At 42.6% G+C, this 26,390-nt stretch overlaps 2 protein-coding genes across 2 annotated transcripts in view; one reads left to right on the plus strand and one right to left on the minus strand.

Moving 5' to 3' along the window:
• The window catches only part of ALDH5A1 (aldehyde dehydrogenase 5 family member A1), a 29,254-nt gene extending 21,983 nt beyond the window's left edge, over window positions 1-7,271 (minus strand). The window contains exons 1-3 of the mRNA XM_046640408.1: window positions 6,636-7,271; window positions 1,661-1,744; window positions 790-960 (exon numbers count right to left, since the gene is read on the minus strand). Of these exons, the coding sequence (XP_046496364.1) occupies window positions 790-960; window positions 1,661-1,744; window positions 6,636-7,253 (873 nt within the window). The 5' untranslated portion in view covers window positions 7,254-7,271. The remainder of the gene's footprint in view (window positions 1-789; window positions 961-1,660; window positions 1,745-6,635) is intronic.
• Window positions 7,272-11,633: 4,362 nt separating this feature from the next.
• GPLD1 (glycosylphosphatidylinositol specific phospholipase D1) overlaps window positions 11,634-26,390 on the plus strand; it is a 47,467-nt gene continuing 32,710 nt past the window's right edge. Inside the window, 5 exon segments of the mRNA XM_046639534.1 lie at window positions 11,634-11,904; window positions 14,370-14,425; window positions 22,110-22,188; window positions 25,380-25,477; window positions 25,937-26,047. Coding sequence (XP_046495490.1) covers window positions 11,799-11,904; window positions 14,370-14,425; window positions 22,110-22,188; window positions 25,380-25,477; window positions 25,937-26,047 — 450 coding nt within the window. The 5' untranslated portion in view covers window positions 11,634-11,798.

Raw genomic sequence — 26,390 nt, forward strand, 5'->3', positions numbered from 1 at the left:
CAACCCAATAGGGTTGGTATTATTATCCTCATTTGCAGGTTTGGGGAAACTGAGACAGAACAGTTAAGTAACTTGCCCAAAGTCACACAGCTAGTAAACAGTGAGCTTTGATTCAAACCTAGTCAGTCCAGGCAGTAAGAGGAATGTCTGCCTGTAACTATGCTGAGCAGGGAAAGAACAGTAGTCTTGAGAACCAGCTGGTAGACACTGCAGAGAAATTAATATGGGACCTAGTAGCACATAGGTCCAAGAAAGGCTGGTCACCCCATAAGTATAGTGCACCCCCAGCCAGGCAAACACAATACCTTATTTCTTAGCCTTTTGACCTCTAGGACCTGCCCCAGTGCCTGCTGGTAGGTACACAAATACTTTGCTGATGCTGATAACCATAACTTAAGCATCAAATTTTCTTAAAATTATGGCACATTAACAAAGGTGTCCTATCTTAAGTCTTTTAAAAAAATGATAAATACCAGGAGATCTTTTCAGATGTGCTAGGCAATGCCCAGAAGTCTTCAAGCCAAGTCAGAGAAGCCCTAGGTCCTCCTGTGAGTGATCCTACGTCTGTGGGCATTACAAAACATGTATTTCCACTCGCCGCCACCACCACACCTCGAATTATCACAGAGGACCAAGCAACACACCTCTGCATCCAGCAAAGGAATCAGGAAACCAAGACCACGTGACAAAACTATCAGGCTGAGCACACCTCTTCACAAGGAAGAACGAGCTGTGTCCCAGGTCCCTACTCACGCTCCTCCCCTGGGATCCTGTGGAGGCTGCACGTACCGGGGTGATGACTGCAGCCACGCCAACGGGCTGCTTGAGGACCAGGGCCCGCTTTTCCTTGGCGGGCATACAGATAACGTCTCCGTAGATGCGGCGGGCTTCCTCTGAAAACCACTCGAGGAAAAGGGCGGAATAGAGAATTTCTCCCTGTGCCTCCTTCAGGGGCTTGCCCTAAATTAGATCAGAAAAGGACACACTCACTACCTTCTAACAAGAGCATGACTCTGCGTTTCTAAATTCTTCAAGGCTGCAAGCAGCATAGAAAAATTTCCCATGACAAACCCACAGGGTTGTTGAGAGATTTCTAACCTCGGTTGAATTTCAGAAAGCAGAATTACAAATGGTGATGGAAAAAAGCATGCGTGCCACTTTAGACCACAATTGATCATCATTTACATTTTCAATTTTTACAAATTAGGAGGAAACAACTAGAACTGTATCTTCTAATTTTTTCTCCTTCTAATATCTTCTAAATTTTGTGACCACAGTGCAATTTATTACAGCTACAGTGAAACTACTGATACATTTCTAAATGGACAAAAATAACATGAAAAATCAATGAAAATAGTCATGTAGAAAAAAACTGGAATGGTGAAAAAGCAGGCTTCACACAGTTCCACTCAAAATCTATTCCTTGCATATTATTAAAGAGTAAATTAGAACATATAAATTTTGTTTTAGCAAATGTAAGTGCCTGGCTTCCTTAGAAAAAGTTGGTGCCTGGCACAATAATTAGTTGATATCTGATTGTTAGGCAAGGAATTCACATTTTCTTTAGCTACACAACAGCACTGAAGCCAGCGGCTTCCCCAAGCTTCAGTCTAAGAACTCTTCAATTTTTCAGGGCAGCAAATTAGAACCCTGAACTCACACTTTCAGCTGTAATTATCTTGGCAAGGTCATCCTTATTTTGTATCATTAAATCGTACCATTTCCGAAGTAATGAACTCCTCTCCTGAAAAAGAAATAAAAAGAGAAATAGTGAAACACCAAGTGTAAGAGGCACTATCAAATAATCTTCAATTTCCTAAAATATTCACTGTGTGGTCTCATTCTTGGGGAAATGCACATTAGCCTTTCTTCGTCTTCTCCTTCTTTTTTTCTTTTTGCTAAGGAAGATTTGCCCTGAGCTAACATCTGTGCCAATCTTCCTCTATTGTGCATGTGGGTTGCTACCACAGCATAGCCACTGATGAGTGGTGTAGGTCTGCTCCTGGGAACCAAACTCAGGCCACCGAAACAGAGCATGCCAAACTTAACCACTAGGCCACGGGGCTGGCCCCTTCTTTTTTAAATTGAGGTATAACTGACATATTATATTAGTTTCAGGTATACAGACCTTTCCCTGATAAATAATAATAAAGATCCACTTTCGAGTGGCATCTAAAGGGGTGTACCAAGTCACAAATTGTGAAACAGCTGTTATTGTTTATGTAAATATGAATAACTTCAATTTCACCACACAAAGGTATAGTTCCCTACTTTTAAAAAATTATTGTTATTAATGGTGGTAAAACACACATAATGTAAAATTTGCCATCTTAATCATTTTTAAGTGTGCAGTTCAGTAGCATTAAGTACTTTCACATTGCTGTGCAACCATCAGCACCATCCGTCTCCAGAGCTCTTTTCATCTTGCAACACTGAAACTCTGTGCCTGTTCAACCATAACTTCCCCCAGCCTCTGGCAACCACCATTCTACTTCCTGCGTCTGTGAATCTGATGACTCTAGGTACCTCACATAAGTAGAATCATACTGTATTTGCCCTTTTGCGACAGGCTTATTTCACTCAACATAATGTCCTCAAGTACAGTCCCTTATTTTAACAATTCACTGGCAAGTTTGATTTGTCCTACAGACGAGGGTGGGGGTTGTGGGGTGTGTGAGGCATAAGAAAGGGTTTTACACACTTAAGAAGAGGGCCCATGCAGCGGTTAAGTTCCCATGTTCTGCTTCAGCGGCCTGGGGTTCGCTGGTTCAGATCCCAGGTGCGGACATGGCACCACTTGGCAAGCCATGCTGTGGCAGCATCCCACATATAAAGCAGAGGAAGATGGGCACGGATGTTAGGTCAGGACCAGTCTTCCTCAGCAAAAAGAGGAGGATTGACGGCAGATGTCAGCTCAGGGCTAATCTTCCACAAAAAAGAAAAAAGAAGAAGATGGCCCAGACACAACACTGTGAATGTACTTAATACCACTGAAGTGTACTCTTACAAATGGCTAAAATGGTAAATTTTATGTTATGCATATTTTACTACAATTTAAAAAAATTTCCAAATCATGAAAAATGGATAAAAGGATAGATTGGATTAGTAAGACTAAGAATATTATGGGTTTCTTAAAAAAAATAAACATTTTTTAGAAAAGGAATTCATTTATATAAAGCCATTAAACAAAAGAGGGTCCAGAGAGTCCAGGTTAACACACAGAGGTCCGCTAAAGAAGGATGCGCCCCAGAGCTCCAGCCTCTCGCACCTGAACAGGTGTATCTGAAGCGAAGAAGAATCCTTGGTTTACTCTTACCCGCCTGAAGGGCTGCCCACAGTAATGAGTACACCTGCTTTGTCATTCTGAGGTTCTAATCCGTTCAGAAGGTGTAAGATTTTAATCATTTTCTCACTCCACTCATGAGCAGGGAGTCTGAGCCTGCATAAACAGCACTAACCATCTTTCTCTGGGTTCTTTCCCTTCTCTGTTTCAGAGAGGCTAACAAGCTGCCTTCTCTCACCCCTCCAGGCTGTCGTTGAGATGAACTCTTCTAAATCTCAACCCCCAGAGAAGAGGCATCGACATCTCCTAAAACCATATTACTACAGTAATTTCATTTTGTTTACCCTCACTCAGTGCAACACCAATTAAGAATCTGATGACTACAGGCCAGTGTGCTGTGGCTTATTCTGGGTGAGAGGCAAAAGACAAAAATCTAGAAGGCCTGGCTCAGAGAAAAAAATGAAATATCTGAGTAAATGGCCTGCTAGAAATAAAGCACATACTTGGTCTGAGAGAAAATGAGAGAAGAGCATGAAGCAGCATGAGAACCGTAGGAATAAAAAGTAGATTCTGCTTGCTGGCGGACAACAATGTCCAGGCTGAACTGAGAAACCAGGAGAGGCAAGCAATGACCTCCAGTATGCAAAGCCCGTGTTCCGGTTACTTGTGGCTGCTCAAAAAAGATATACTGGAGTCCTAACCCCCAGCACCTCAGGATGTGACCTTATTTGGAGACAGAGTCTTGACAGAGGTAATCAAGTTAAAATGAGGTCACGAGGGTGGACCCTAAACCAATAAGACTGGTGTCCTTATAAAAAGGTGAAATTTGGACATAGAAACAGACAAGCGCAGGAGGAAGATGATGTGGAAGACACAAGGAGAAGATGGCCCAGGGGAGAGGGTGGAAGAGATCCTTCTCTCAGACCCCTCAGAAGGAACTGACCCTTCCCACACCTTGATTTTGGACTTCTAGCCTCCAGAAGGGAGACAATAAATTTCTGTTGTTTAAACTACCACATTTGTAGTCCTTTGTTACGGCAACCCCAGGAAACTACTGGAGCCTTTGTGAGGAGCTGTGTGAATGTGCGAGATCCAGACGGGGGTCCTGGGAGGCTCACAGTGATGGAGTCACAGGGGCTCAAAGCCCAGATCCTCCACTTGGGCAGGAATGAAGTTACGGATGGGGACTTATGAGCCTTTCTCAGCCGGTCTCCTCCTCCGCAACATGGATCAAGTATCTACCTCACAGGGCCTTTGAAAGGACTAAATAAAACACGTGTAAAGTGCTGCGAACAGCTCTCAGCTGTGGTGGGCACAATAATGGCTCCCAAAAATGTCCTCATCCTAATGCCTGGAACCTGTGAATATGTTACCTTATATGGCAAAAGGGATTTGGCAGCTGTGATTAAGGATCTTGAGGTGAGACTAACCTGCATTATCCACGTGGGCCCAGTGTAATCCCAAGGATCACTACAAGAGAGAGACAGGCGCGTCAGAGAAGGTGAGACAACGGAAGCAGAAGTTGGAGTGATGTGTGACCAAGGAATGTGGGCAGCCTCTAGAAGCTGAACAAGGCGAGAAAACCCCAGAGCTCCCAGAAGGAACAAAGCCTTGCCAACCCATTTTGGCCTTCTGATCTCCGATAACGTAAGAGAATAAATTTGAGTTTTCAGTTGCAAAGTTTGTGGAAATTTGTTACAGTAGCCATAGGAAACTAATGCCTTAGCTTATAACGTGGTCAACAAATGCTAGCTCCCTTCTTTCCACGAACTTCTCCAGGAGTTCACAAGGTCGTAAAGCTGGTGAAAAGAAAAAGACAATGCAATGCAAACGATGTCAACAGGAAGTGCAAGACAAGGCAAGCTGTGGGTTTAGAGAAAGGAGAATAAAGGGAGGCTGTGTGGGCTCACAGCTCAATGGCAGGAGTAACACCTGAGCTAGATCTCAGAAAACACGAATACACGAGCTGTGACCTGAACACAAGGAGCCCTAACAGGCCACTCCACCTGTCCACACTATGTATACTGGACCCTGCCTCTTCTCTCTGGCCTCTGATCTTCTTAGCCTGCTCTACCTTTTTTCTCCCAGAATTCATCATTTCCAATATACTTATTTGCATAGACATGATGTTTCATTTACAGGTTAGATCTCCCCTCTGCCCCTCACCCCCACATGAGCTCCCTAAGGGCAGTGATCTTTCTTTTGTTGACTGTTGTACCCCAAGCACCTCCAATAGTGCATGGCATACAGGAGGCGCTCAGTAAGTGTCTGATGGATGAATGAATGTTCAGACCCCCCTTCAGGACTTGGACCTCACTGATGGATGTGCCTCTTCAGAGGGAGGATGCTGAAGGACAGGGCAGAAAATGATTTCACTGGGCTGGCTCCAGGTGTCGTTTAATAAATGGAGGAAGAAGATTTCTTAGTTTTATTCTTTTATTTTTTGTTTAAGGTATGCTTTTTGGTGAGAAAGATGGGCCCTGAGCTAACATCTGTTGCCAATCCGCCTCTTTTTCTTTTCCTCCCCAAAGCCTCAGTATGTAGTTGTGTATCCTAGTTGTACGTCAGTCTAGTTCTTCTGTGTGGGATGCTGCCACAGCACAGCTTGATGACCGGTGTGTAGGTCCAGGCCCAGGATCTGAACCGGCAAACCCTGGGCCACCAAAATGGAGGCGAGAACTTAACCACTTGGCCACTGGCCAGCCGCCAGTAGTATTCTTCTTACTCTACTCTCCCCATCTGACATCCCCTTCCTGTGCCCCCAATTCCCCAGTGTTTTCTGTGTCAGTTAATAGCAGTATTTCTATAGTCAGGCCCCAAACCTGGAGAATGGTCCTGGACTTCTCCCTTCACCTGTACAAAGCCTGATTCTTACCCTAGTTCTCTCGATTCCGGTTTCACTGGCTCTAGCCCAGAGCACTACCAGCTTTCTTGCAGACCGCTGGAGCAGGCCCTCGCGTGGTTTCCCTGCAGCCAGGGTGGTATTTCAGATGCTCTGGAGAGCCACGTGTTCTCTTACCTTCCCTGACCGCCCCCCCGCCTCCCCCCCCAACACACACGAGCCGTCAGGACCCTCTATTTGTTCACTGTACACTCGGCTCGCTTGTAATTACGTGCTCCCGTTCTGCCCCCCCCTACCGGACATATTATGAGGCTTGAGGGCAGGGCCGTGTACCCAGCGCCTGGCACAGTGCTTGGCACAAAGCCGACGCTCCAAACTTATTTGTTGATCATCCCGTTTCTTGTTTCTCTGATTTTCCGCACGGTGTATCCCGCAGAAATGAGGAGAGGGGGAGGCGACGCAGCAGCTTTCCCTGTGGGGCAGAGCCCCCTGCACACGGGGCGCACTCACCTTGGCCGAGACCCCCCTCCAGCTGCAGAAAGCCTCGTAGGCGGCGCGCACCGCGGCGCCGGCCTCGGACGCCCCGCAGTCGGCCACCATGCCCAGGCTGGCGCCGCTGGCCGGGTCGTGCACGGGGAAGGCGGCGGAGGCCGGGAGCCAGCGGCCGCCCACGAAGCCATCTGTGCGCAGCAGCGCTGCGGGAAGGCCCGCCGGGGCCCCGGCGTAGCCACCGAGCGAGGCCCGGCCGGGCGCGGGCCGCGCGACGGGCACCGGGCAGAGGCCGCGGCCCGGAGACGCGGGCGGGAGGCGCGGAGCCTGACAGCGCCGCAGCCGCAGGCAGGTCGCCATGGCCGGGGAGGCAGCGACGGAAGCAAGAAGCAGGCAAGAGAGCGCCCTCCTCCGAGGACAGGGGTCGCTCGCGGGCAGCGAGAGGAGCGAGGCGGCGGCGGATGCTGGCCGAAAGCTGCAGAGACGCGAGCAGCGCCCTCTCCCCGCGCCCTTTGCGCTGCACCGCTGCGCCGACGGGACCTGCCCCCAGCGCGGGGAGGGTTGGGGCCGGGGATGGGAAGGCTCGCCTGGAGTTGCACCTGCGGGCTGCCGTCGCCTTACCCCGTCTCGGGTGCTCATTTGTCTGCAACTATTCCATACTCCGCCAACCGCTGCAGGAGAACTGCTCCCTTCCCCACATCATTCCCCTAAACGGGCATCCCCCGCCGCTGGGATTTGCGCTTGGTCCATGGATGGGCTGGTGGCTGCCCCGATGCTAAGGGCATGATCACATTTCTTCATCGCCGCGGCTTCTGCGCACTTAGGGTTTGGGGTGAGAGTTCTCTGAGGGGCTGAAGTGTAGCTCAGTGTTCTTCCTCGATGCTTTTCTGGGTGTGGGTCTAGGTGTTCTCTTCCTTCTTTGGGAGCACGGTGCCCCTGATCTGTAACGGCGCCTTTGGAGACAAAAAGGCTTGGCTCCAAACTCAGAGTCTGTCGTTCACAAGCTGTATGACCTTCGACAAATTACTAAACCTGAGTCCTCTTGTTTTAAAATGGAACAATACCTACCCCATCGGTTTGTTGAGATAGCATAATGCTCAGGACAGTTGCTGCATTAAATTCAGTACGACGTTCAAAGTCATGCTAGCTGGCCTAGTTCAAGCCACTAGTAAGATTAAAGTTAGGCCGCCAACTAGTCAAGGGGACCATTTGTCAGAGTCGAATCGACCAAAGTATAATCGTAATTAGTCTTGGGCCTAAAAGTCTGGAAGCAGCAAAGAAGCTTCGACTTTAATGAGGATAAAAATAAAAATAGCAGCCCTGTACTCGGAATTTGTGGGTTCAAATGAAGCCCACGTCTATGCCCTGATTTAGGATAACTAGTCTCAACATATCTCCCCTTCTCCATTCCTACTGAGTTGAGAGTCTCTTGCTGGCTTTTCCCGGAGACTGTGGGCTCTTCACCTTTTTCTAGGGCATTGGATTTTCATTTGCAAAATGCCGAGGCACTGCTTTAGATTTTGATTTTGTTTTTGGCTGAGTCTGCGTGACCCAGTCTTGAGTCCGTCAGATCTGACAGAAGTGGGAACAGCGGAGTTTAGCCTTTTGGATTAGAAGGAGTGGATTCACTCCGTTCTGTATCCTTCTGAAGGAATTGGGAGGAGAGGGGAAGTCCTGATAGGGTGGTGTCTGCCAGTGGGTATCACACTCGCGCCTGGGGAGCTGGCGTATTTCCACCTGCTGCCTGTAGAGGGAGCTTTACTGAAAGTTGATTTCTACCGGCTTGGTGGAAACAGTTCTGTCGAGAAAACCGAGGCCCAGAAGAGTGAAGTCGACTGTGGCTGCCTCTCTTGATCCAAAATTAATCTGCTTATCTTTTTAAAGTCCTATTTCAAACGGTGCCCACTCCCCTTCCCAGCTGACTTCTCCATTGGACACAGTAGATACAAGGAGCCCACAGTACTTTTAGGGGCACACGAAAATGTTTAGCTTATAAAACCAGAAGAAAAAAGTGAACTTTTAGGTTGAATATAAGTATATTAATATTTATACCAATGCAGATGTAATGACTTTATTTTTATGAAGGAAGGGGCCCACAAAGGCAAAAATGCCTCCAGCCTAGGAAATTCATGATGTCGCCCGCCCCGTCTCTTCCCTCTCTTGTGCCCTCTGTAAGGCCCCATTCAGAGTGGGAACAATTCCTTCCTGGCTCCTGTCTTCTAGGCTGCCCTGGTTCCCCCCAGAGCCTGGCTGGGTGTGCTTACCAGGGACTTGGAGGACAAGACCACTAGGTGACAGGGACCATTTCTCCCTTTCTCCTTAGCCTGCCCTTGTCCTGGGCACCAGCACCTCCTGATTCTCACCTTTCTCCATCCTCTCCCTCATTTTCTCTAAGGGCACTATGATGATAGCTGCATATTAGACTTTTATAAAAGTGAGCTGAATTCTGCTTTATCTCAATTGTATTACAATTGTATCTTGGGTCTGCCCCTGGTGGCCTAGGGGTCAAGTTCAGCATGCTGTGCTTTGGGGTCTGGGTTCAGTTCCCGGTGTGGACCTACACCACCCATCTGTCAGTAGCCATGCTGTGGCAGTGGCTCACATACAAAAAAAAAAAGAGGAAGATTGGCATCGGATGTTAGCTCAGGGCAAATCTTCCTCAGCAAAAATAAATAAATCAATAAACAAAAATTGCATCTCATTTATGCACATAAGAAGACCCACTTTCACTTCAAAAACTCAACCCAATTTTGCTTTATACACATATCTAAATTGTTATAAAATATCTATTACTGAATATCTGAGTATAACAATTTTTTAAAATCTTTTAAAGTTCAGTAATGAAAATAGTTAATAGAAATCTAAGGTGACTCTTTTGGAAAGGGAAAATTTCTCTTGAATGATAATAATCAACATGCATTGAACACTTACTGTACACCAGTCTCTTTTCTAAGCACTTTACATGTATTTATTCCTCTGATCTTAACAACAGCCCAATAAGGTGGCCACTATTATTATCCCTATTTTTATGGATAATTTTATAGGTAAAGAAACTGAAGCAAAGAAATTTTTAGTGACTTGCCCAAGGTCACCCAGGTAGACTGTAGCAGAACAGGGATCCAAACGAAGCCTGAGGCCCCACAGCCCTCAAGTATGAGCCCCCTCCTTTTAATGTAGCTGTATATTTTCTTCTCAACTTGTGTGTTTATTTCCAGAAAAGCTCTAAGTGGTAGAATCATGCTGTCTCATTTATAACAAAGCCACCCATATTAGGAAAGGGAGGTGGGGTGGAAAGAAAAATAATTCTATATGCTTATTATTTGTCAAGTAGTTTTCTTAATATTGCGAGCTATATTTTCATTTTCTTTTAAAAGTCTTTGATGTTTTCACAGTTATAAAAATACTACAAACGTCATAAAAATTCAGGCAATATTGTCACATAAAGCCCATATTCATAACATCACACTATCCTCCTTAAGCAAATAATTCCCTATTATTCTGTTTTATTATATGCATAAAATTAAGTCATTCTGAACCTAAAACACAAAAAAATACATAATGAGAAATTTGGGATTAGTATTGCTTAGTTGCTGAACCCATTTCCTTCCCTGGTGCTTTTTGGATGGGTTCGTTTAAGTCTGGTTGGATATCGTTTCTAGGCAGCATTGTTTTTTCCCTGTTGACTCTGCAACCCTCTTACTGTTACCATTGAGTGACTACTCCTGCATGTTCTGTGCTTACAAAAGCCCGAAGCTATAACTGCCACCACCCCACCTGCAGGCTTTGGAAGGCCCACAGTGAGGGGGAGGCAAACTGCACGGCCTCTGGAGGCCAGAAGGGGCGTGGCAATCTGAACACACTGTGTGGATGGTGGGGCCTGGAGGACACGGGGAGGCACGCTCTGTCTAGGGGGCAGCTGGCTCCTCGGCGCCAGCTGGTTGTCATATCACATGGGAATGTCATTTCAGGAGGTTCGCCTTGTTTGTTTTTTTAAAGAGAGCTAGATATCTAGATTTCTGTGAGGATTTTCCCATTCAAAAGAAGTTGGCCTAAGTTTATAAAACACTCTGTTAGCCAAACAAAACACATGAGTTTGTGGCCTCTGGCCTAAAAGCAGTCAGGAGCAGCTGGGCCTGCCGCCCTCTGGAGAGGGAGAGCTGGGGGTTCCTTTCCTTGGGGCTTTGTAGGTGGCTGAGTTAAGGTTACAGGTGACACTTGGCAGATACCTAAGGGTCTCAAATCATTCCATCTTCTCCTATTCTTCTCTTCCATTGGGCTAACCTGAGAATGAATACCATTTCCTCCCACTCTTTTAGGATCTCCTTTCTTGCTTTTAATCTGGAAGATGCATGATTCGAGCTTTAAGATCACCATCATTTCCATGAAGAGCTGAACTTAATTTTTCCCATGGATTAAGCGCTATCGATTAGATACTTCATAAGACGTATATTCTGATTTTCTGAGTCCTTGTTTCTTGGTTTGAAATCCTCCCCGCCATCCCCACCAGCCAGATGGAATCAGCATCTTTGCTTGGGCTGCAGGAATCCGATCAGGCAACAGGCTCTGGATAAACTCTACACGAACAGCCAGGGTAGAGAGACCAGGAGTGGCTGCTCTTGTGTAATCTCACACAAGTGTCAGTATCTGTTGCCAAATACTGAAAGGGAAGCTGGTTGCAGCTGATCGTCATAAAAGCACTTGCAGCTTTGGAGGCCGAGGAAGCAAGGCCACCTGATAAATGCGTGTGTGGAAAGGATGCACGAGCCATCAGCCCTTGTAAGGTGAGGCCGTCTAGTATATTGACTATTAATATTAGACAGGTGGGTCTTTTTGTAAGAAAGCAAAGATTTGGAGACACCTTTGCTTGTGTCTTCATGCAAATTTCATGTTGAAAAGAAATCCAGAGGAAATCTCGGTCTGAAGATGACAATGCTTCCACCTAGAGGCCTTTAGATTTCAATTTATCACTTTTTTCTCTCCTAGGTGGAGTTTGTTTACTGTTCTGGTGAAGTTAAACAGTAGTTAAACAGTTGACTTTACTGGAAAATGATATTATTTTGAAGTGAGGCTTCACTTGCCGAGTCAGTGACCTGCTTGGAGGGAAAGCAGTGGGTCTGAGCCTGGCTCTTGCTCTCGGGGCGGCAGCAGCTCTGGCGTTTGCCGTCACCGTAGGAGCAGTGAGTAATGACAGCCATGTCTGCTTTCAGGTTCTGGTCTGCCCTGCTGATTGCACTGGGCTCTCTCTGCCCTAGAGGTTCAGCATGTGGCGTTTCAACACACATAGAAATAGGTAAGTGCTGGCAGCTTGTTGTGGTGATAAGGACACTAAAATCTGTCAAAAGACATTATTCCGTGTGTTGCTAATGAGTTCCCCCAATGCACTGAGCAGTGGGGCAGCGGAGAGGAGAAAGGCACGACTGGAGTTGTCCAGGGTTGGGGATGGTGGGGGTGGGTTCAGTGGAGGGGTGGGAAGCCGGAGAACTGACACATCTTTGATCCTAGGGTCCCCTGCTGTTTATCTGGCTGAGGAAATCGGAGCTGGACAAACTAGAGGTTACCACTGAAGCAGAAGAACTGATACAACGGGGGAGGAGAAAGACGGGTGGACTATGATAGGAGCGAGGAATTTCTTTTTGTTGTTTTACATTCCCAAGTTTATGTAAAGAGCCATGTGTGGCCACAGGAGTGGGTCCCCTGAATCAAGTGGCTTTAAAGGTAGTTGACTTCAGGGAGGACAAGGAAGTAAGGGCGTTTGAATGGTCACTGGCATTAGAGGTGCCCAGAATGAAGACAGGAGTGGGGGAGGCCTGCACATTGCTGCCCACAGGCTCAGGGGCAAAGGCGGAGTTATCTGGATCCAGGTGAACGGTAGCACAAAGATTTGGTTCTTATGTGAAGTGTATTTGTAATATCTTTTAGCTTGTGGAAATTGTGAGTCAACTTGTAATATAATTAGATATGATTATATCCTACAGCAATTTTCAGATTAGTTTCAGACCTGCCTCATGTCTGGGTTTTCTTTAGTTTAGACAAAAACAATAACAATATAACTATGCCATCTCTTGAAGGTGCAAAACAGACAAGATTACAAAGAAAATATGAAAATGTATTCATGCAAAATAGACCTAGATATTGAGTTCTGGTGGGCAAGAACCTTATCAGAATTTTACCATTTGAAGGTGCAGTAGAGGTCACAGAGTCCCGTCCCTTTATTTTACATATGAGGAAATTGATCTTAGAGAGTTTCACAGCTAACTTATCAGTGGCCTGGCCTAGTTATGTGTCCTGACAGCTAGCTAGTCCAGTGTTCTTTCCAAAAAACATTTATTGCTAAAAGGGAGTCAGGAAACAGTGGAAAAGAGAATCTTAGGTTCTAACACCAGCTCTACCAAAAATAGATCTGTGACTCTGAGCGATTCACTTCCTCTCTCAATTCCTCTTCTGTAAAATGAGGGGGTTGAACTTTTTGATGAATTCTAAAGTACCTTCCAACTCTAAGTTGTATGAAATTGAAAATGTTAATGTAAGTTGGCTGAAGAACAAACAAATGGAAATATTCAAGTTTTTAATCCTTAGAGTTTAAACGTTTACAAGACAGATGAAATCTGAAATTTTAATAAAACTAGATAACTGCTTTCCTTCAGTGGGTGCCAAAGGTCCTAATAGATTAATACATATTAAACATATATCTTTAATATAGCATTAATATATATTATATAACGTGTATGTGAACATAATTGAAGGTAACTCCTAATCTGCACAGATTTTTAGGATTTTTATTAAAAAACCCTACAATTCCAACATTTACTAATAATTTAGATGATTTTATAAATATCTTAGTTCACATTTTCACTTCTTATAGAGGGCCTATATATATGTGAGTTACATAAATGTGAGTTAGTTAATTAGAATTGGCCTCATTCAGTGATTTGGGTTTATAAATTACTGGAATCCCACATGCAGGTTATTTGAGTGGGCTGTGAACTTGTCAATTCAGGTATTAATGCTTATAGTAGTGGCTGTATTTTTTTGTTGTTGTATGAATTAAAAAATTGGATGTGATTTACACTAGAAATAAGGTATCACCTTTGAATATGTCTCCATAAAGAATGCTTTTCTGGTGATTCTAAGATGATTCAGGAAGTGGGTATGTCTGTGTGTGTGTATGTGGGCGTGTGGGTGGAGCAGGTGGCCTTCTGAGGTTTTGTTTGTCTTTCTAACGTGGTCCAATAATGAAAACACTTTTTAGGCTCATTGATTCAGTCCATAGTTTAGGCCCTGTATTGTATTTCCTGCTTAGGTTTTTCCTAGAATCTCCCTCAATGGATTATTGAGGCAAAACATGATGGTGATAACTTCTGTTTATTAATCTCCTAGCATGTGTCAGCCATTGTGCTTGTCACTTATCATTTACTTTCTGTGATTTTATCAACACTTCCGTAAGGTGGGTATTATTTACTCAGTTTTCCATAGAAGGGAACCGAGGCTCTAGAGAGGTGAAGTAACTTACCCTAGGTCATAGAGCTAGTTAAGCAGAAACTTTAAATCACTATGCAAATTGGATTGGTATTATAAATATTGCATGATTCTAATTATGCTAATGGAGATTACAAGTGAGTGCACTTAATTTTCATATCCCACTTCCTTGACAGTTACAACCACACCATTATATATTTTCCTTTTAAAATGATCTCTGGTAAGTTCTGTTTTCAGTTATAGTTGGACTTAATTGCTTTATGTATTTATTTCTCTCAGGACACAGAGCTCTGGAATTTCTCCACCTTCAAGATGGGAGTGTTAACTACAAAGAGGTATAAAATCTGGTTTTTTTCTTTTATTCCTTGTGCATTAACTTTCTTCTGTAGCTGGCAAATAAAGGTCCTGACAGATACTTAAATGTGAATTTTGAGTCATTTTTATGCGTTTATAAAACATTAATATTTTGGGTTTAAAGATTAATGTCCCCTCCAGTGCTCCTTGAACATCTTATATGTATAATTTAAATAATTGAAATATTGTAATGATATGAATCATAAGTTGAAAAAGTATTGGAAAGAATTTTTTTAAGTGGTACATCTTTTTCGTTTTTTTAAAGAGAGGTCATCCCTGAGATAAAAGATTTATCTTTCACTTCTTGTCTCTGTGTGTTGTATACAAATTGCACCATCACAAGAAGGAAGTATTTATTCAGAAGCATGCTTTGAGATGCTCCTTCCAACTTCTCCTGCTGTCTTGGTCGGACTCTTTGATGGCTTACCTTTACCCATCCTCAAAGTAATTGAACCCATTCTGGCCCGATACACCAGTTCTATAGTTAAATGATACTTTGTGATCACAATACTTATTAAGTATTTATATTTGATAAGAATAGTTAACATTCCTTCATGACATCGCAATTGGATCAAATTATTATTAGATAACCCAAATTATTAATTTTGATTTAATTAATTTGTATTACTAGATAATACAAATTATTACTTGATAATCCAGTATGGAAAGCAAGATGGTAAAATAACTGAAATCTATTATATCCCCAAACCACTTTTGGTCATTAGTTTCAACTTCCTGACTCGCCAATTTAACAAGCCCTCTGGGAACAAACATCATTTATGTTTGATTGTCATCTTCACTGACCCTGATAGAATGTAGGCAGGAAAGAGGAAGGGAAGTGAGAATCTGCCTAATTCATCATTCGAACAATCAATCCTCAGCGTGTGGAGAGTGATTTTCTACTAGAGGTATTCAAGCTTGTGTCATTAATTTAAAGTTCATCATATGGACACTGATTCTTCCCCTCAGTGTTGATCCTAACCCAAATTCTGATGTCATCATTGGCAATGACCGAGTTTCCTGAGTACTCACACTTCCCCTTTAACTTATGAAGACAGATAGGGATCACTTTACCTCTGATTTATTTTCTGTCTGCGGGAATCTTTGCAGTTCTCTTTCTCCCTCCTAAAACCTGCTATTTGGTGACCTCCATTCATTGGTATAGTTTGGTGAAGTCATACAGAGGGAAGTGGGCTGAAGGATGCTAGCTGGCGGGGTGGACAGATCCCCACAAGCTGGCAATATCTCGGCCAGATCTCCACACTCAGGATCTGAGTTTTCTTGGCCCTGGGATACATGCATAAACCTGAGAAAATCAGTTTATTAGTTTATAAGAACTGTAAGAACCAAGCTGACCTCAGATTGGTTGTCATCATTGCCCTGAAATTTACTTTCTTTCTATGAGAATAAACAGAATGTGGTACGTTAACCATGAAATCAGGGCAATGATAGTTACTTGGTTCGTTGCTGTCCCCTCTCCCTACCCCTCCCTCCCCACCCAGAGAATAGGTTTTGTCTTTTCTGGTGATAAAACTAATAGAATCTCAATTTGTTAAAAAAAAAAAAAAAATTCTCTGAGATAACAAATGTTAACATTTTGTTTTATTTCACTTTTGGCATTTTCTCTGCATTTATTAGCACTTTCTTTTTTCCAAAAAATGATGACATTTTACACACTATTTTGTAACTTGCTTTTTTTCCTTTACTATGTCAGAGACATTTCCATGTCAATAGAGATCTTCAGAATAATTTTAACAATCACATATTTTTCTGTTATCCAGAATGTACCATAATTTATTTAACCAATTCCTTATTTTAACTTTTTATTTTGAAATAATTTAAAATACATAGAAAAGTTGAAAAAATTAGACAAATAATTCGTATATACCCTTTACCTAGTTTCCCCAGTTGCTGACCACTTATCATGTTTGTCTTTTTATCCACTATTTATGGATAGTGATTTTTTTCCCTGAACCATTTGAGAGTTAGTTGCTGGTGTGGTGCTCATTAGCCTTTAACACATCATTGTGTATTTCCTAAAAACGAGGACACTCCTATATAACGACAGTAGAATAATCACCATCAGGAAATCAACATTGAAATAACACTATCACTCAATCCTCAGGCCTCATTCAAATTTCACCAGTTGTCTCAATGATAATCTTTATGGTTCTAGGACCAATCCAGGATCATGTGTTTGTGTGTAGTTGTCAGTTCCCTCTGATCTTCTCCAACCTGGAACAGTTCTTCAGACCTACCTTGTCCTTAATGACCTTGATATTTTGGAAAAATACTGTCCAGTGACTCTGTAGAATGCATCTTAATTTGGTTTCGTCTGATGGTTCCTCATAATAGATTACCCGAAAGGTTACTTTTTGACAGAAATATCATAGAACATCAAAGTGATGCTATATTTTTCTCATTGCATGATGTCAGAAGGCTTACAATGTCAACTTGTACCATTTTTAGTGATGTTAACTTTTATTTCAGCAATCGTATTTTTCAGTTCTGAAATTTCCACTTGGTTCTTCTTTATATCTTCTATTTCTTTGCCACAACTTTCTATTTTTTCTTTTTGGTTCATTTCAAGTGTGTTTATAATTATTTGAAGCATTTTTCTGATGGCTGCTTTAAAACATTTGTCAGACAATTCTAAAATTTCTGCCCCCTCCATGTTGGCATCTGTCGATTGTCTTTTTTATTTGAGATCTTCCTGGTTCTTGGTGTGATGAGTGATCTTTGGTTGAAATCTGAACATTTAAAGTATTACGTTATGAAACTCTGGACCTTATTTAAATCTCCTGTTTTAGTTGGCTTCTTCTGATACCACTCCAGTAGGGGAAGGGGTGGGAGAGACCTCACCTCCTAGCTGCCAACTGTGGGTAGAAGTCAAGGTTCCCCACTGGGTCTCCACTCATGCCTCCCTGGTGCGAGGGGTGGGAGTTCCTCCTTACTGCTGCTCACCATGGCCTCTACTGATCTCAGAGGGCAGGGGTGGCTTCTTATTGCTTGGTGGTGGTGAACATCCTGATCTCCTCCGGGCCTCTTCTCACACCACCCCAGTGGGGATGGGGAGAGGCACTTGATTGCTGCCAGTTGGGGTTGGATGTCTAGGCTCTCCTCATGGTCTCCACTGACCCTGAAGGGTAGGGGTGGGGGCCCGGACATCGGGGATGAAAGTCTTGCTCCCTCCTTGGCTTTCTCTGACAGCACTCCAGGGTAGGGGCTGGAGGATGATGTTGGGGCATCTTATTGTAGTCTGGTGAGGGGGGAAGTCTAGGCTCCCCACTTGGCCTTAGCTGGTGGGGAGGGGGGCGGGTAAGGGTGGAGCCACAGTTTTTTCTGTGATGTTTGGTTGGAGTAGAGGTTATGGCCTAGAAGTTTTCTGTCTTGCTAGGCTGCCCCTTTCCTGGTCCTGTTGCTAGCAAGAGGAGACTTTGGTTGGGGCTTTTTTGGTTTGTGCCCATTGGGGTTTCTATGTGGCTGGCTTTTTCAGTATCCAGTTTGGGACATAGGTAAAAAGAAACCCAGAGAACTCACCACAGTGTTATTCCTAAGGTCTCGAGTCCCCTGGCCAGTTTGCTTACTTATCTCCACCTGTAAGTAGTCTTATGTTCCTTTTATGTACAATTTCCTAGGTTTTTAGTTGTACTTAGCAAGAAGAATAGGGAAAAATACATCTACTCCATCTTCCTGGAAGGAGAAGTCCTAGTGATGTAATTTGTATCCCTTGGTTAAGATGGTGTCTGCCACATTTTTATACTGGAAAGTTAATAAGTATTTTCTACTTTCAAATTAGTAAGTAAATATTTTGTGGGGAGATATATTAAGGGTATATAAATATCTTGTTTCTCATCAAACTTTTACCCACTAGTTTTAGCATCCATTGATGGTTCTTTCCTGAAATAATGATTATGATGGTTGCCAAATTGTGTTTATCTGATTACATCATCCCTTTTACATTTATTGGTTGACATTCTGCTGTAACACAGAGCTTTTCCTTCTTCTTCATTTATATATTCATTTATATCAGTATACATTCATGGATTCCTACGTTATTCAGTGGTTTATGTTACATTACTATCATTTATCTTGATGCTCAAATTGTCCCAGATTTGGCTTCAAGTTGGCTTTTGTGTCTATCTACCTATTTAAAACCGTGAGTTCACACAAAAATATCTCCAATTCCAATCCATCACCACAAGATTTATTCTAGCCTTCTCTGTGTCCATATCTGTAACTTCTTTCTCCCATAGTGACAAATCTCCATTATTTTCAATATATATTATTATTATTATTTATTTTTTTTTTTTAAAGATTTTATTTTTTCCTTTTTCTCCCCAAAGCCCCCCGTACATAGTTGTTTTGTATATTCTTCGTTGTGGGTCCTTCTAGTTGTGGCATGTGGGACGCTGCCTCAGCGTGGTCTGATGAGCAGTGCCATGTCCGCGCCCAGGATTCGAACCAACGAAACACTGGGCCGCCTGCAGCGGAGCGCGCGAACTTAACCACTCGGCCACGGGGCCAGCCCCTATTATTATTTTTTTAATGAGTTTATTTTTCCTTTTTCTCCCCAAATCCCCCCGGTACATAGTTGCATATTTTAGCTGTGGGTCCTTCTAGTTGCGGCATGTGGGATGCCTCCTCAACATGGCCTGATGAGTGGTGCCATGTCCGCACCGGGGATCTGAACTGGTGAAACCCTGGGCCGCGGAAGCAGAGTGCATGAACTTAACCACTCCGCCATGGGGCCGGCCCCTCAATATATATTCTTACATGCTCAGTCTCCTTGTATGTGATCAATTTCCTGACCAGGCTTGGTAAATCCCTTCGGGCCTGGCACTGCTAAGCTGAATCCGCTTGGCCCAGAAACAAATGAAAAAGCAAAACAAGCAGGACATATATGACCAAGGACAGGTTAATATCCTTCCTTGTTCATGTTTCATTGAAATTTCTTCATAAACACCTTCAGATTTGGAAACACTCACTTTTAGGGCCTACTTTTTATTTATTTTTAAAGTTTTTGCCCATTTGGTAGGTGAAAATGGTATCTTGTTATAGGTTTAATTGACATTTTAATTATTTATTACTAATGAGGTTAAATATATTTTCAAGTGTTTATTGACTATTTCTATTACCTATTCTGTGAATTGCCTATGTCTTTTGCTCATTTTCCTATAAGGATATTTATCCTTTTATCTTGATATAAGTATGGCTTATTAAAGATATTCGCCTGTCATCTATCAAATGATTCTCATGGTTATTTTTCACAAATTTCTTTCTGGTGCTTTTTACCATGCAAAACAATTAAATTTTTATGTAGTTAAGTGCATAAATCTTTTCTTTTATGGTTTCTGCCTGTGTTTTGCTTAGAAAAATCATTCCCACTCTGAGACTTATACAATTATTCACTTAAATCTTGTCTTGTTAATTTTATGGCTCCATTTTTGACATTTAACTCTCCAATTCATCTTGCATTTATTTTGGCGTAAAGCATGATAGGGATCCAGTGACCTGTTAATGATAATGTTAATTTCAAGTCAATGTCACCTAGGCTATGCATGGATTCCCTATGCAAAAATGGAATACTCATTGCTATGGTGTTGTGCCACCACCATTTGTTGATTGCTCCATCCTTTATTCATCTCTATCATGGTTTAAGCTATTATGTATGCTGGAGTCTGTTTCTTTACTCTTTATTCTGTTTCATTGATCTGTCTCTTTAGCTTTCAATGTTATACTGTTTTCATTTCTATGGCTTAATAATGTTTCTGTATTTGAACGATATACCTTCCTTCTGGACTCTTCTTTTCCCCCCCAGCAGTTTCCTGATGCATTTAGTTTTCAAAATTTACTTCAGAATTATTTTTCCTGTTAAATAACAGTATCTACCTCACTGGGAGATGCAGATTCAACAAGTGTTAATACGTATAAAGGGACTAGAACAGTGTGGCTGGTAAGGTAAATATTCAATAAAGTTAATTATTATTTTTAAGTGACAAAAGTCCAACTCGAGCTATCTTTAGAAAAGAAGGAGAGTATTGGTTCATGTGACTGATAGCCCTGGGGCAGAGCTGGACCCAGAGGTCTGGATGGTGCTCTGTCTCTCCCCATGTGGAGGACGCTGACCATCCTGGACTCAGCCTCCAAGCTTAAAATCCCCAAAGGAAGAGGGCGTCTTCCCCATAGCTCCAGCTGAGAAGTCTTGGAGAGGGCTCTCACTGATGTAGCTTTGATCAAACACGCATCTCTGGACCAAACACTGTGATGGGAGTGGATACCTTGGCCTTGTACCCCTGTGGTCAGCCCACCTGATCAGTGTGGAATGGATTTTCTCCTCAGGAGAGAGTAATTCTGTTTCTAGAAGATGGGAATGGGATGCTGGCTGGAAAAGCAAAAACAGATGATTCTGTATCTCCTTATATTTTAAGTTCTTTGAGGTACTTCTTTGTTGCCTCCGTGGATGGTCCACGTTAAGTTCTTCAATAAGGACTTTTCAATAAAAATTTAAAAGTTGGCTTGCCAAACTTTTACTTTGCCCATTGTGTCAATCAGAATTTGTAGGCAGATTGTGAAAATCCCTCTGGCTAGCTTAGGTGGAGAGGGGTTCAATACCAAGAATCAGGGAGTTCAATGCTGACAAACTGTGAGAATTGGAGGAGCAGGCTGTAGTGTGTCCAGAAAGGACTCCCAGAACAACACACAGACCTAGCCTGCTGAGGAACTGTTGCCTATGCCTAGTCAAACAGCCCGCTGCCCCGTTTGCCAGCTCCAGGTCCAACTGACTCCTACATGGTCTGGAAAGTAACAAGCCTCCACTTGGACTGTTGGGTCCGGGACCTCATTACTTCAGCCATACTCCTTACTAGCAAAATGGATGCCCAGTACAATGCCTGTGATCGCTTGGGCCCCCTCTACTTCTGCTGCGGAAAAACCAAGCATTTCCATGCTAGCTGAAGAAGCAAAAGGGGGAGGTGGGATCCACAGTGGAGGCTGGGAAATGTAGCCTTCATTTTCTAGACTCCAGCGTGCACCTGGGCACACCATAAGGGGGTCGGAAGGGAATGGAGTGAGCCAGTCAACTTAGGAAGAACATTGAAAAGAAAATCTCTACCATCTACTTTTACATCATTTTAAAAGGAAAGAATATTTTTTTAACCCTCCAAAAGCACAGAGGACATAATCTGACTCTAAAGCACAGGTGGTAACTCTAAACTGATTACATATATGTATATATATGTATATATATTATGTACATAAGCAAGTTTATATTTTTCTCATGTCACTGATTTTTTTCACTGGATTGTTGAAAATCTTACCACAAACCAACCCTAGATTAGCCCTAGGGAAATCCTGCTCTACTGGTAGACAGAGAAAACGAAAGGAGGTGAAATGCAAATACATAATTTTTGCTATTTCTTGATTAGACTGTCTATGTTTGATGGGAAAGAACCTGAAGTTGTATATGGTAGGGTGTTGTCTTGGATTATGCATAAATTTTTATTATTTATTTCCTTACCCCTTCAGCTTCCCACCTGCCTTCCATTACTTCCCTTCCCCCCACCCCAAATTGTTCTAGCATCCCATAGCTGGAAATGGACTGGGCCTGCTTTTCTCAGGCTCTTGACTCTGGCCCCCTAATCTCTATATTTTGCTGCTCCCCAGCTGTTACTTGAACACCAGGATGCATATCAGGCTGGATCTGTGTTTCCTGATGCGTTTTACCCCAGCATCTGTGAAGGAGGTAAGATAAAGATTTGTAGACCAAACAATGTCACTTTTACCTGGTTAATAGGAATGGCTATGGCTTTAAAAAGTAGCACATTCTGTTTTCCACTATTGTTGGTCAATGACTTAGTTCACTTAGTTGCATTTTCCATTTAACCAACACTTATCTGCTTAAGCATAGGAATTCTGAAAACTTCAATGGTTCTAAATGCCCTTACTTGCTTTACTGCTTTGTGGCAGAAGAGAAAACATTTTGAAAGAGATCTAAGGTCTGAGTTTTTGTTCCTTCTATACTGTCTGTTAACATGTGACCTTGAAAAAGTCACTTCCATGCTGAGTCTCAGTTTCCACATCTGTAACATAGTAAAAATGGTGCCTGCTTTGCTCCTTTACTGGATTTTTGTTGGTATTAATGCGTATTTTGTCAAGTGTTATGCAAGTCTAAGGAAGTGTTATCAGTAAACTGGGCTTATGAGTGTATCAGTTAGGGCCCCAGCAGGCACATTCAGACTGAGTAATTTGAGAGAAGTTTTTATAAGGGGACCACTTACAGAGGTATGAACAGGATGTAAGAAAATTGTAAGGGATAGACTATGCAGGGGAGGGAGCAGTTCCGGGAAATGCTGACAGAGCGCTGTGTGGAGAGGGACGCTTGATGGGGGCCAGACCTTCAGTCAGGTTCACAGCTAGCTCACTGTGACCCCACAGAAGTGGAGCTGGGAGAATGAATACCCCAGCCTGTCTCTCCTCCTTTTCTCCGGTGACTTGTTGCTTCTCTCCATTGGCCAAACCCAACGCAATCAAAGCCAGAGGGCAAAGAAGCCAGTTGAAGTAGGTCACCTCCGAGGCACTGTGCAGGGTGGAAAAGGATGGTGAGTGGATCAACAGGGGTGAACAAAAGACATCCAGTACACTAGGTCATCGCATAAACGGTTTTTGGAGTCTCGGGGTCATCAGCCATTATCTCCCCCCTTTTTTGTTTAAAGTAATACAGTGATGCCTTTAGGGTATCAACAAAAATATGTAGAATACAAAAGTTTCATCAGGAAAGCTTTATTGCTCATACAGTTTGCAAACCAGGGAGATGCAGCCTTCAGAACAAATCGAAAGTACGCTCTCGGGGTAGACCACAGGGTTTTTTTTTTTTTCCCGAAAGCCTTCTGGTTCTTCAGTTCCTCTATAGAAACTGCTGTTCTAAAATCAGCTTTTTCAGACTTCTGGCCGTCCATCAGGAAGGAACACTCCTGCAGGTACAAGTTGTGGTTTTCCTGAGGACAGAGTATGTGACTGCTCCTTTGTCCTGCATGGTCGCCAGACGGTTTTAAATCCCAGTTAGCCACACAGAGTCCATTTTGTCTTTTTCTTTTCTCTTGCCCCCTATCTTTTGTTTTAATTTCTCAAGGGTCAGTGAAATATTTAAGGCTGCTCACTCCTATGGTTATGATCCTGGATAACTAAACTTTTGTATTTCTCATATTTGTAAGTGGTTTTCTTCCTGTTTCCCTTTTAGTTTGTTAGCTATCATTTCTCAATCCTATAATTTTGCCTGCATGTTGCAGTTCCTCTGTGTCTAACCTATTATATCTCATTTAGCATTTCCCAAACTGTCTTCAGGGGGCTCAAATATCTCTTGAGATTTTTACAGTTCCTTGTTATCTTACATAAAAAAGAAAGAAAAATGGGTTTTTTTGTCAATTAAATCTGAGAAATATTACTTAACATATGCATTTTTAGAGACAGATATAACACACAATAATAAAGGTTCTGAGAAGAGTTGGAAAGGAGTGAAAACTATCTAGCATTTTCCATTTTTTTATAAACCCATAGATTCTCCTCTTATCAGGTGTAAAGATTGGGACCAGTATATGACTGAACCAAAAAAGTCAATTAGAAAGAAATATAAAATATATAATGATTGCAAGGGATTTGAATATCAATTTCTCTTATATTTTTATGAATTTTTGCAAATCTTCTCTTTGTCTCATCCATACCCATTTCAGCAGAAGTTCCCTTTTTCTTTTTCGGTAATTCACTTTTCTTACATCTTCCCGAAGCACTTAACTTTCTTAGATATTCAGTTGCCGAAGAAACAACTCTTTGTTTTTGTACTCTTGTGTTTCATCAGTTTACCTAATATTGAATTAAATTCTATAGTAACAATAACAAGGACAACCTGGCTTAAACAGGATTAGAAACAAACTTGGCTGATACTCAGTAAGCTAAGGCACAGCTGTGGGGACAGAGGCGCTCCTGCCTAGGGGCAGTGGCCTGCTGGCTGCCAGGTGTGGGGGTGGGGAGTGTGTGTGGGGGTGGGATGTGGGCTGGATCTTTTGCTCCCAGTCAGTATGATTTACAGAGGAAACAGAGAGCTTTGGGTAATGGCAGTTTGGTTATGTGGAGGTTTGTCAAAAGAGCTACCACTAATTCTGGATTTTTACTGTATTCTGCAGAATAAGAATTGTAAGTTTTATCTCTGGGCAAACTGTTGGAGAAAATCAAAATTCTTAGTTATAAGTTCTTTGAAAATCATTTTCAGAAAAACCCATGATTTAAAGGTAGTGAGGCTGTTTTTACTTTAGCGGCAGCATAAAACATTTGAGCTGAGGGATCTGAACTCTGGAGTTTGCTTTCTGTTGCCCTCGTGACATTTGACATCCCATGAAGAATTTGTGGCATTTGGACGTTTAGAATAGGTGCCAGTTCCTGTCTTTCCTGCCCCTCCTGTGGGGATAAAAAGCTCCGTGGGACACCCAGTGGCCCACTCAGGTGATGCTCAGGGCCTGTGCCATTTGAAAACTATTATTATAAATCCAAATGCTTGAAAGCCCTTGCAGTATCTGCTTTTGTCTTTTCTGCTATTAGGGAGGTTGATTGTGATGGACAAAGAGGATTGAAAACACATACACACACATACACACACGAAAATAACTTATTTCTTTACCTTCAGGGCACAGAAATTGAAAACGCTTCCAGCCTCTATTGCAGCCCAGGTGATAGAGATGCTGTGAGCCAGTTTAGGCCCCTTTCACTTTCGGCTGGCTCTTGTGTTCTAGAAGCTTCCTTGAACATCAACAGAAGAAACTTAAGAGGCTTGGAGGGAAGAAGGAGAAGGAGGGACGCAGCAGTGCAGCAGGCAGGGGTGGAATTTGGCTGAGAATTTCCAACTTTTTAAGAAAGAATCCTTTGGCCTGCTTTTGTTTTTGTCAGGAAAATTCCATGATGTGTCTGAGAGCACGCACTGGACTCCATTTCTTAATGCGAGCGTTCATTATATCCGAGAGAACTACCCCCTTCCTTGGGAGAAGGTAGGCATGGCCCTCTAATCCTGAAAAATTCAGTTCCAGACCTGCCAAGTCCTGTTTTTCACCTGCATTTACCCCATTTGTACCCCTCCCCCTCCCCATGCTCTGCGAGGTCTACTGACCACTGTACCTTCAGCACCAAACACAGTACTTGGGAAGTGGTAGATGGCTAATTAATATTTGAATAAATTATTAAAAAAAAATGTTTGGAGTATGTCACTTGGTCGTTTTGCTCCAATAGTAATTAATTCAAGCACTTCCAAGGTACTACAAAACTTTTCAAAAAGTCAAAAGACATTTCAATTTTGTGGTTTTTGGGGAACTCGAAACTACAATGTACCTGCCTCTGATTTTTTTTTTTAAGTCTCAATAATGGAAACGAATTCATGCTTATTAAAACTTTTCATAGGATTGTTATAAAATAACCCAAACACATGTGACTCTAACTTGCTGATTTGGCAGGACACAGAGAAACTGGTAGCTTTCTTGTTTGGAATTACCTCTCACATGGTGGCCGATGTCAGCTGGCATAGCCTGGGTATTGAACAAGGATTCCTCAGGACCATGGGAGATGTGAGTACCTATCTTTAAGGTTAATGACTTTACGAGAGCGACACTGTCATACCCAAGATCCCAAACCAACGCTTTTAAAGGAAAGGAAAACTTTAGGTTATTCAGATGTCATGTGGAAACAAGACTTCTTGTCCAAAGTGGTATTTGTTAGATTTTCATCTTTTTCTATTCATTCCTCTTCTTGCTACCTGGGTAAATTCATCCACATGGCAGAACAACTAACATGCATGAAAACAGCAATAGAAGTGACATTCTGGTTTAGCCACAAACAATGTTTGAAAATTTTATTTTATTCAAGCTGTATCTTAATAAGACATGAATACCTACTATTTGGTTCTATTTA

This window comes from Equus quagga, chromosome 15, assembly GCF_021613505.1.
Source record: "Equus quagga isolate Etosha38 chromosome 15, UCLA_HA_Equagga_1.0, whole genome shotgun sequence".
Taxonomy (NCBI): Eukaryota; Metazoa; Chordata; class Mammalia; order Perissodactyla; family Equidae; genus Equus; species Equus quagga.